Below are 11,628 nucleotides of genomic sequence, written 5' to 3' on the forward strand. Positions count from 1 at the left end.
CGAAATTTTGCCAAATTATGTCAAAATTATGCCAGAATTCCAAAATTATGCTCACAAAATGACGTAGATTCTGTACATGGAGGCGCGAAATAACGACACCAAATTATGATGTTTTTCAAATACACTGTTGTTGTAAATTTATTTGTGTTTTATGGCAGTTTGTCTCGGTCGTCAGCTGTCAATACTACCAACAGCGTAGCTAAAACTCGCATTGCAAGAACATACTATCTAAATTTAATCTATTTCTGTATAAAATACACCATTTATACTAAATTTTATGAATTTATGCTCCAAAAAAGGCTAAAATGTGCTAATTATGCCGTGGCAGTGCTCGTTTAAAAATTTATGCTTTGTGCTCCAATTATGCCACAAATTATGCTAGCACAATCTGCCAAGGCCTACTGGTTGTTCAAAATATGATTTGATTAAACTAATCCAGGATAAGCCCAAATTTTTATTTCAGTTTTATACCTTTTCAGTGAAGTTATATGTATCTTCAAGTTCTTCTCTTTACTTTGTTGGTTCCCAAATTGAGCATCACGTCTTCAGGCAAGGGACTGGGTATCGGTATGAAAGTGTATGATAGCTACCAATTCTTTAGTTATGGGTTGGCGAGTTAAATTTACCTCTTTACTAAGGCCTTAGGGGACTTGCAAGATATTTTAACAATGAACAAAGAAAAGTTCTGGCTAGCTTTTAAAATCATTAACTTAAAATTACAATTTTTCGTAAAGTTTGCATGCGGAATGAAAGTTACACCATTCAAAAGTCAGGTGCTAAAAACGTTTCAAACGTTTAAGAGATTTTTCTTAATTTCTGAGAAGTCGCCAGCTTCAGTTAAATGCAAGTGTTCGAGCGTTTTCAGTTTGCCTTCTCCTTCTTCGACGATCCCGACAAACACCTTATAACGGATTTCAACAAGAACCTGATAGCTAATAAGGAAAACGCTACAGCTAAAAATGCCAAGAACAAAATATCAAGCAGGTAGAGCTGATAAAACGGTAGATCTAGGCCTCTTGGTCTGAGGTACTGTAAACCACCTTGAGCCGCCGTGTATTCCACCCAGTCAGCGGCTTCTTTGACAGGCGGACGTGGAAGTCGCTTGACGGAGTTTGATATTCGTGCTGCGGACTCGCGGTAACTGTAAATACAGAAATAACATTGTTAACTTTCCAGTTTTTAAGTAAAGAACTTTCGTAAAGCTACTTAGTGTTTTCCAATGCTGTTACACCGCTGTGTGAGAACCTGTGACTGGGAATGCGATGAATAAACATGACGAATGCCTCGTTCTCAAGCCTGGGTTTCACCAGCGATGCACTGCTAGGACAAGCGCAAGCATAACAGCTCTTATTTCACCGTGAAACCGGCCTCGACGCAAGCATAACTGAGCGCAAGCACAAGGATCAAAATTTGTCCTTTTCTTGTGCTTGCGTTTGCGTTATGCCGTGTGAAAACGAAACCCCCGGGGGGACTCCCATATAAAAGGGGCGCGGATGATCGTCGGAAATAATTAAAAGAACCCCTAAAAGAGATAAATCTGGGCGTGGCTCAAGGTTTTTTCGCCCCTAAAAGATAATACCAAAATTCTGAAAATAGAATATATATTTGTATGTTTCTTCGTGTGTAACCCTAAACAAGACCATTATGGCTAAAGATATTGCCATTTTGCCCAGAACACTCTAAGTGAGACCAAAAATCCGAAATTTATTTCCCCAAGCGACTAAGCGAGACGACGAGCATCCCCGCCCTTTTCATAGGGGAGTCCCGCCCCCGCTCTAACCAACTGACATGCGTCCTGCATACTGCTAGGATCAGCAATGGTTAGAGCGCCCAACCGGTATCTGGGAGGCCATAGGTTCGATTCCTGTCGGGGACTTGGAATGTTTCTGTTTCATGCTCGTGTCATTGTTGAAAAATTCATCTTTATTTAGTTATATTATATCTCAATATAAGATCACGGATGGTAGGAAGAGGGGTGGTGTGGGGGAAGATTCTGCGGCTGAGATTAAGGGAGCCTATTTTAAAGGGGATAATTTATGTTTTTGCTGATGTTTACTATTCTTATAGCGCTCACCTGGCTTGGGATAACACCTTGCGAATCAAACCAACAAACCCCTCTGCTGACGTAGTCTCCAAGTTCACCACCTCAGCAAACCCAGCTTCCTTTGCGATCCGAGCGTTAACAAACTGATCTCCGAAGAAAGGCGAGCAAATCATAGGTACACCGTGGTACGTAGATTCAAGAAGTCCGTTGATTCCCGCGTGTCCTATAAATAGACGCGTCTTGGGATGGCCAAGAATGTCATTCTGTGGTAACCATGACAACAATTTAACATTGTCACTCACTGAGATCTTGGACGTGTCTGTTACGTTAAAGAAAGAAGAAGGTATTGGTTTACGTAAAGTTGTGTTTTCTTCCGTGGCTTGTGTTCACTTATTGATGCAATCACTCTAATGAGTTTAAAAAACTCGACAGTTGTGCAGACGAATTTATCGTAACTACTCTGTTATTTCGACTTTTTTTGCTTGTTTACAAGCAAAAAGAAGGGGAATAGCAGTTATGTGGGGTATAAATCTGGAACCGGAAGGAATCACATTCTTGTTAACTCTCAAGGGACTGTTTTAATTTCTCAAGGGAATACTTTCCGCTGTGGGTGATCAAAGCGCGTGACTTGTAAAGTGTTACTCTATAGTTGTGCTTCAGCACTTCCGTTCTTGAAGAAAAAACGTGACTTGTCAAATTTACAAACGTTATATAACAATCAAAAACGTGAGTAGCCTTACGCCACAATACCAAATAAGAATGTAGGGGTTCAGCCTCGAAGGTAGCGATTAAAACGATTAAGAACGCAATTTGTACTGGTACAAGTCTTTAGGCGCTAATATTAATTTAACCTAAAACGATTAACAACGCAAATTTGTACTGAAACAAGTCTTTCACACACTAAAACGTTGCTAATAGTTAACCAAAGGGAACTCATTTCGTGACAATTGATTATTTCTGCTGAGTTGCACAATTTAGAATTGCAACATCATTAAATGTGTTAAGTGATATTTACAAGTGTTTTTGTAGCCTGTTGTGAAATAACTTCCGGTGGAAACAGTAAACGCTAAACCTTTTTGCTTCTGTTCAGAAGTTAATGCATCGCCATTAGAAAAATAAACAGCAACTGTTTTACTGGAAATGTAGTCGTTAGAAATGGCATGTGTAGCCGTAAGGTAAAGAATAACGCGAGGAGAAGCGGCTTTTGGTAATTTCCAAACGAAAATTTACTTCTCAATGTGGGATTAAGATTGCGTGACGAGACAAAAGATAACCCTGTCGTGCGTAACCTTTCTCGGGAACCCTGCATTAAGCCGAGTAGAAATCTTCCTTTCTTTCGAAAGGAAACAACTATTTCGATTAAAGGCAAACGTCAAAGTTTACCATTTTTAACCAAGCCAAAGTATATGAGTCGCAAAGCACCCAGCCGTCGCGACTGACAAATACAGCATTTCCCCCGCAAAAATAAAAAAAATGCTTGAAGTGAAAGACGTTTGAATTCTTCCATGATATGTTCGAACAATAATTCCCAGGATAAACCTTCTACCCATACTAACTTCATGCAAAAAAAAGTCGATATCTCGAAGAGATCTTTGATTTTTTTTATTTAGAATTGTTTGTTGCCTATTCAAACTCAATTTCAATTGGTAATGAATGCCGTGTGGATGAATTAATGATATACAAATAGTTGTAAAAAAGAGAAACTCGTGTTGTCCTTCGTGCACTTCAGTCTAGTCCAAGACATCGGAAGTTGGCCCACACCGACACCGCCCTGCGAGGAAGCCGGTTTGAACTCTCCGCGATCTATCTGGTATCTACTGAGCCTGGTTTGGGCTTGTTCCAGGCCAGAGCGATCCCCACACCTTATCTACATGTAATGAATAACACTACCCAGGGCAGAATATTACACTATTCGAAAAATAAGTGCTTTTCTACCATCTTATATAGCTATTTACCAACTTAACAATCAATCGAATGCGCTGAGCAATGATTAAATGATATACGAACTCGAACGCTTTACCCGAAATGATTACCACACGACTTTTTCAATTTTATTATTATTTCATGAGGTTAACATAGTTTTTCTGTCGACATACCTTCCTGCTTGAGTTTCCATATAACCTTCTGTGGTAGTTTGGAGAATGCTTCAGCCATCATTTTCAGTGACGTTTCATTGATTCCTCCCAGCACCGTACCAAATGATACCAAGATCACTCCTTCGTCACCAGTTTTCTTCATGTACTGCTCCAACTCGTCTGGTAAAGGTTTGGGGGGATTGGGTAGGAATGGGCCCACAACTCGAGTGTCTTTAGTTGGAATAAAAAAATTGAAAAATAAGTGCAGTATAAAATAACTTTAAAAAGCGGACAAATAAACAACTAAACAATCTCGCCCCCAGTGGCCGCGATCCTTCTGGCCTGCGCCAGGGATCGAGAGCTCTGGGCTAATCTGAAAGCCCGTCACAAAGGCGACCGAATCTGATTGGCTATTGAAAACTTGTTCGTTCCACCACAATCTCCGGCGCACGCGCACAATCAAACCAGAACCAGGATTTCTGGTTCCAGTTTTGGATTAGCCCAGAGCCGTTGAGTTTCTCGTGATTCATGTGGCGCACTGAGGAAAAAGAAGAACAAAAAATCACTGTGGAAAGCTTAAATATGTCCAACTTTTTTGTCCACGAGGCATCGAATCCTGCCATCTTGCGGCTATTAAGCGAGTGCAAATGAGATCGCTAAATAAATAGATATACTTTAAGAAACGTTACCAGTAGAACAATCAGTTTGATTCATCAGAAAAAAATTGCAATTGCCGTTTTAGGGATTTATTTACAACATTTTTGGACAAACAGGCCCTGTAGCCATATTCAGTAACGACGTGAACCCACATTTTTTTTTACATTTCCGGGCATGAATTCTCACAGTGGTGCTAAAAAGTGCTAAAAATTGTTATGTATCTGATTTGTTGTAGCCTACAATTTAATTTGCAATTAAAATACTTACTTGGAAAGAGCGGCCTTGCAGGTTCTAACGTGAAATCCATTTGACTGATGATCATATCAACTTTGCCAAGAGTTTCTTGTATGCTCTTGTTGGGTGCGATGTTGTGCTTTGTCTTAAGCTCGTTGAAAATCGGGCATAAATCGAAAACGTAAAATGCATTTATTGACATCCACTGTAACACATTCTTCACTCTGTCAACAAATTTCAACTCATGTGTGAGAGGAACACCAAGCTGCGGCACATACGAGGGAGGGGAGGGTAATCCGAACGCAAAAGCCGTGGGGGTCGAGAGAGAGGATGCAGATATGATAACATGTGGAAGTGACAGTTGATCCGCAACTAAAGACGAACACAAATATAATAATTCGCCAACAACGAGGTCCGCGTGCCGTATTTCTTCCATTAACTCTTTGTTGCCAAGCATGTCATCACAGTAAAGGGACTGAAGCATTAACAGCATCCTTAACTCTTGTCTTAGGGATGATGCCTTAAGGTCACGCGAAGTTATTGGGTTGCTGAGAATTGTGGCTGCTTTGTCATCTTTGAAAACTCGTACCTTTGGGTCATTTGCGGCGTAACTCTGAGTAGCTCCCACAAATATCTTCACCTGTGTCAACATAAAAACATTTCGTAGAGTTATTGCAACCATAGACTTAAGAGAAAGAAAACAAAACTTAAATACCACTACATGAATGTTCAGCAGATTGTAACTAGCGTAAGACGGTGCGTCTTTCGATTGGTCAGTGGTTTGCCTTGAGATACCTTCGATCAATGGGCCCTTCGCGGCTTACGAGTCAGATATGACCGTGATCAAGTATGAGTATATTGGCCTGTTTTAGCACCTACTTTACACCAAAAACTGATCACGGTTTTTTTTTTTTTTTCGATTAGTTCTGTCAGAATGCAGTCAATATATTCAAAATGGACAGTCCTGTGGACAGATCTATCCAACCTCTTTTAGTTGCACAAAACAAGAATCTGCTGGCGTGTAAATTAGTGACGTAACAAGTGGTTGAATGGCCATTCCTCCAAATCCCGGGAAAATCCGGGCTTAGCATAATAAGGGTTAAGAGAGCCCACCGAACCGCTCCTAAAAAAAACCCGCTTGTCACCCTCTTCAGCCGGTCCCTCACATCACGAAATCCTTTCATTTCTTTGATGAGTTTCCATTATTGTTTTAAAACAAGAAATTTATACGAAAAGATTACGAAGTCGTTAGTCTGGCTTATTTGGACAATTGAAACTCGGCAGGGCGGGCAAACAGATTTTTGTAATAACGTTCATGATTGCGTGCTAATTTTCACGCTTGAGCTAGATGAGCTTGCAAGACTTGCATGCAGGAGAAAAAACGCGGGCTGTATTTCATACGATTTAATTATTTTCAGAAGGTCTCGACTAACAAAATAAACAATATGTTAGTACCAGATATTCGGTTACTTTATACCAAAGGATCTGACTCAGTAGACTGTGAAGTCAATATCACATACAAATTATATATATTGTAGTCTAGTCAAACTTCTTGCTGTTAAAAGGTCTTAACAATGCCAGTGGCCTTGATAACTGCTTATGAAATTTTGAGTCACAATGTGCAAAAATTACATCAGCTTCAGTAAACAATAGGGACGCGGTAGCTTGTAAGATTATTTTGAGCGGTTTTCCTTGCCGCAGTACCTGCCCACTTCATACACTTTTTGCTTTTTCTATCGAACCCTTATTTGTCTCATAATTATCAGAAAAGTCAGCGAGGGGAGGCTGTGAAACAAAACGTTCCTTCATTGAACTGAGGTCAGCTCATATCATGTTGATTTATTTTCACCATATTTACTCGCGAAAAACATTGCTAAATGGGCACGATGAGATATGTAGATATTTTTCTCTTCTTTCCACTGCTTTTATAGTGCAGCTAGTGTGCTGTAGATCGTTTAAGGTAATTAATCATAAATTGAGAAAATAATTACATTTGCCGCATATGCATACCTGATGACCTCTCTCAGCCAGTTCTTGCCCGAGCCTAGCGACAAACAGATAATGGCTTCTTCCAAACATGGGAAACATGGCAAAATACGCAGCTGAGCAACTTGAAAGAATTGAAAGATACACCAGCGTTCGAAATGCCGCCATAGTGACGATGGATTGAGGCTTTTTTCAAGACAGCAGAAATTTGGACAAAACTGCTGACACTCTTGGCTACAAACCTATTTAGGCACGCAAGCGTTGAGGGTCGCCTAGCCTTCACAGCGGTCAAACGCAAAAATTGACGTCACACCCGGTCTTCGCCGCCTCGAACTTTTAACTCGAAAGTGGGCAAACTTTTGCAAGAAATTGTTAAAGAAATAGTACGGTGAAAGAACAGTTCAAGCTGGGACACTCAGTGGAGATGAATTATCAAATTTCCAATCCATAAGCGACGTATAAACCTTAACTTTCCAGGGACGGCGTTAACTTTTGGCTTTAAAGCAAAAGTTTACGGAAAATTTAAGACTTTGTATGGAAAATTTTGGCGGCAATTACACATGAACTGCGCACGCGCGCTGCGTTTGACCGCTGTGTGCGCCTAGCCCGTGTTTGATCCGCTAATGGTCAGCGGTGACTCCTCTTTAACTGTATAACAAATGTACTATGGCTCGTGGAATTTATTACAATGCTTCTGCACGCCAAAACAGCCTTTTTCAAGTAAAGGATGTCACTAAAAGTTATGGTAAAATTTTTTATATTACATCAGATGGAGAATGCTGCAAAATCGGATTTACAGGTCAGGCAGGAAATGACGTAAATTGTAGCCGAAGTAGTGACACAGCAAAATATAAATAAAAAAAGAAAAACACGCTATACGGCTAGATTTCATTTCAGTCATCACGTAATGATGGCAAGTTTAGAAACATGAATGGCCGTCATTTTGTTTGGGAAGTATTGAAGTCTTGCATTTCTTACCATTAATATTTTAGCTGATCAGTCAGGTCAGTCATGGCCCGGCTGGTCGTTCAAAGTACCAATCCAGGATAAAGTAGATTTTTATTTCAGTTTTTTTTCAACTTTTCAGTGATGTTTTCTGTTTCTATTTTCTAACCTTCAGTTTTGTCGTCGACTAGAATCAAACTCCACAAAAGTTTCCAATTTATACAAGAGAAATTAAAATAAATTAAGCATTACGTTTTACGTATTAAAGGGACTGGATATCAATCTGAAAGTGTATGATAGCTACCAGTTCTTTAGTTATGGGTTGGCGAGTAAAATGTACCTTATTGCTACTTATTTTCGTGGGACTAAGCTTTCGCGATTTTCGCAATTTTTTGAAAATTGCGAAATTAGACCCACGAAAGTTTATTTTAAACGTTTTCTGTTGTATTTGTTATGTTAATTCGTATTTTTGGCCAAATCGCGAAAATTAAGTCTTGCGAAATATGCCCGTTCCATTTTCGCGAAATAAAGTAACAATAAGGTACCTTTTTACCCCCCCCGGGGGGGGGGGGTACTTGACATAATTTCGGGTAGGGAGGTGCGGCCCGGCCTCCTAAACCCTGACCCTGTTTAAGACACGAACCTCTGATTTTCCTACCCTGTTTAAGACAGAATGCCAATTTTTGATACCCCGTATAAGACATAAACAAGTACCTCACTGGCTTGTTGTGATCCTAAATTAAGCTAAGTATCAATGCCGAAATCAACGTGAGTCAGTAATACGGAAGAATTTGTGAAAATTCGGTTTGTTAAATGGGTGAAATATATACCCCGTTCAAGACAGAAAAGCCTGAAAACCATACCCTATCGGGCCGCACGTCCCCGTTAAGCCCTAATAAGGGAGTGCCCCCCCGGGAATTTTACTAAGACCTCACGGGACTTGCAAGATACTTTAATAAAAGTACTTTCGTCTTGCCCTTCCACTTGCTACAGGAAGGACTCTAACAACGTTTTATTTTAAGATGGCTCGTAATGGTTTATATATTTCCATCTTTGGCATTCTATTACAGCTACACCGATAAAGTCAAGGTTAAACTTTTAGTACAACTTTGTAAAGGTTTTACCAATGAACAAATTTAAGTCACCGTGACGTCAAAAATCTTTGCCATAGCAACATCCAAAGTGGTCAAAGATACCTTATATTTGACTTTTTGAGGCTAAAATCTCAAAAACTAGACGGTAAAAGTTTTTTTTTCATATATATACAAACAATCTAACAATTTTTTTTTAAAAAATTCTGTAGGTGGGGTTCAGAGCCACCTTAAATTTATGAAAAAATAACGTAGCTGCGAATCCTGCCTACAGTTTTTATTTTAAAAATTGGCAAAAATGTTCCTTTTGTCGGTTAGATAAAAATATATCGAAAACAAAAACTTTCACCGAGTAGTTTTTGAGTTATTAGCCTCAAAAGGTCCAAAATATGGTATATTTGACCTCTAATGACGTTACCATGGTAACGAATTTTGACATCATAATGACCTCAATTTGTTCATTTGGAAAACTTGCACAAGTTTGTACTAAAATATTTTTCTAAACGTTATAAGTATAGCTGCGATAGAACACCAAAGGCGGCTATATTTAATTTTGACTAAACTATTACGAGCCACCTTAATACGTCTCCTCAAAATTCATGGTTTCACTTAAATTCGTACAAAAAAAGTAAATTTTTCGAAACCAGTCGCTAGTAAGCCAGTAACCCTCTTCCATCGAAAAGACGCGCAATGGTATTCGTTGTTGTTTTTTCGACAGAGGGGCTAAGGGCTCAAAGTTTATCCCCCTATTTTTTACAGCGTAAAGCTCTGGATTTTATCCGAACGAGCTCAATAATTTCTTGATACCCTCTGGGCAATTCCAAGGGTTTTCTATCTCTATATATAGGCAAAAAGCAGTTAATGCGAGCACGACTTTATATGACAAGGGAAGTAGACTGATAGCTGACCGTTTTCAACCAGCCGAGGGGAACAAAAACACGTGAACGAGGGAACTGAACAAGCCGAAGATAACGACGCATGGCGTGATGATTCGCTTGTTTTCACGTTTTCAACCGCTTAACTCACTAGAGTGACGCTAAGTATTCCAAAAGGGAGGGTAACACGTTACACATGCATACTAATCACGCCAGGATCTCACTGACCATCATCAAAAACTTTTCAAGGTTTAAACCACTGCAAAAACCATGTGAGATCAAAACTTGAAACTTCACGTGAACAGAACAATTTTACTTCCGACCAGGAGTCAGTCGCACTCTCTTACCCGGAAAGCTACAGGATGTGCAACCTCGTTCCCAGGGTCTCTATCTCCCCGCTCTTGGGAACGAGGTTGCAGGATGTGATAAAATCCCTGTGAGGGCACTAAAAGGACACTATGCTAGTCTTAACAACACGACGTGACACACCCTGTAAATGCGATGAACCGATAGACAAAACTAATCATCGACCTGCAACCGGTTGAATTGCGCATGCCTTACGCTCCCAGCGGGTGGCGCGGTGGCCTAGTGGTTAGCGCGCCGGATTCCGGAGCGAGCGTTCCGGGTTCGAGACCTGGCCAAGGTCACTGTGTTGTGTTCTTGGGCAAGACACTTTACTCTCATAGTGCCTCTCTCCACCCAGGTGTATAAATGGGTACCGGTGAAATAATGCTGGGGGGTTCCCTGCGATGGACTAGCATCCCATCCAGGGGGGAGTAGAGCTGACCTTTTTTTTTTTACACTCCCAGCGGCAAAACATATATCAAAACAGTCTTCTAAATTCTTTGTCATTTATTTATAAACCTATTGCAATCACATGAAAGTGCAAAGCGAATACTGATTGCATTTTATTTACAGGTTGTAGTATGTGCACGCAATTCGTTGTTTAACTGCGATAAGTTTCGATTTCCGAGAGAAAAACGTGAGATAATAGCGACCTTTAGATTTGACTAGGAGATCAAGTACGAGCGCAACTTTGTAATTTTGAGACACCTGTATCCCCCCAGCTATAACTCTTTCCTGTTGCTGACTAATATGTAAATAAACGTTAGGGATAAGATTGGTGTGAGTGATTATAGGAGGCACACGGATTTGGTTTGAAAACTCGTACTCGTACTCAATTTCGTACTCGTAGTCCATGGATTCGCGAGAATGTTTCTTCATAATTCGACGGGCAGAAAACAAGCCTTCCGTGTTCTAGCGAAAAAAGGCCCAAACTAAAATGTATCCAATACCTCCGCCCATCTTATTATATATTAACTTCGATTATGTATCTAAATTCTAGCTACCTATGAAACACGATTTTCTTTTTAAAATTTTTTTGAAAATTAAAGCGATTCCAAGCGTCTGTTCTTATTTACAGTACTGTCTTAACATATGAAACGAACTAACTTCGCCACTAAAATGATGCGATCAAACGGATCCAATTTTTTAATTGACGCAAAAGAAGCGCATAAGCGACGTGGAAAAAAAGGGGATAGGGTAGAGGATATCATTCATCATGTGCAAGCGTGCGGGTGTCTGTACACAATTCCACGTCATGACCCGTTCACTTGCTTTTGTTAATAAAAGGCGGCTTGCGTTTCCCATGAATCTTCAGGTTTGTCTCGATGTGCCCCTAAAGAAACACACAGAGAAAAATAATAATAATAATCAGTAAA

General features: G+C 40.0%; 2 protein-coding genes across 2 annotated transcripts in view; both read right to left on the reverse strand.

The window, feature by feature from the left end:
- Nucleotides 1–206: 206 nt before the first annotated feature.
- On the reverse strand, nt 207–7,663 carry LOC144629135 (UDP-glucuronosyltransferase 3A1-like). The gene is made up of 6 exons (XM_078487338.1): nt 7,598–7,663; nt 7,021–7,268; nt 5,044–5,650; nt 4,141–4,350; nt 2,075–2,363; nt 207–1,141 (listed from the first exon to the last, which is right to left on the reverse strand). Exons 2-6 carry the CDS (start codon nt 7,162–7,164, stop codon nt 862–864), a joined length of 1,530 nt encoding a protein of 509 aa, XP_078343464.1. The 5' UTR covers nt 7,165–7,268; nt 7,598–7,663; the 3' UTR covers nt 207–861.
- A 3,078-nt stretch (nt 7,664–10,741) lies between these two features.
- The window catches only part of LOC144629518 (uncharacterized), an 11,600-nt gene continuing 10,713 nt past the window's right edge, over nt 10,742–11,628 (reverse strand). Inside the window, exon 13 of the mRNA XM_078487751.1 lies at nt 10,742–11,585. Coding sequence (XP_078343877.1) covers nt 11,517–11,585 — 69 coding nt within the window. The 3' untranslated portion in view covers nt 10,742–11,516. The remainder of the gene's footprint in view (nt 11,586–11,628) is intronic.

The sequence above is a fragment of the Oculina patagonica genome, chromosome 1 (genome assembly GCF_052425735.1).
Source record: "Oculina patagonica isolate OP01 chromosome 1, crgOcupat, whole genome shotgun sequence".
In the NCBI taxonomy this organism is placed as follows: domain Eukaryota; kingdom Metazoa; phylum Cnidaria; class Anthozoa; order Scleractinia; family Oculinidae; genus Oculina; species Oculina patagonica.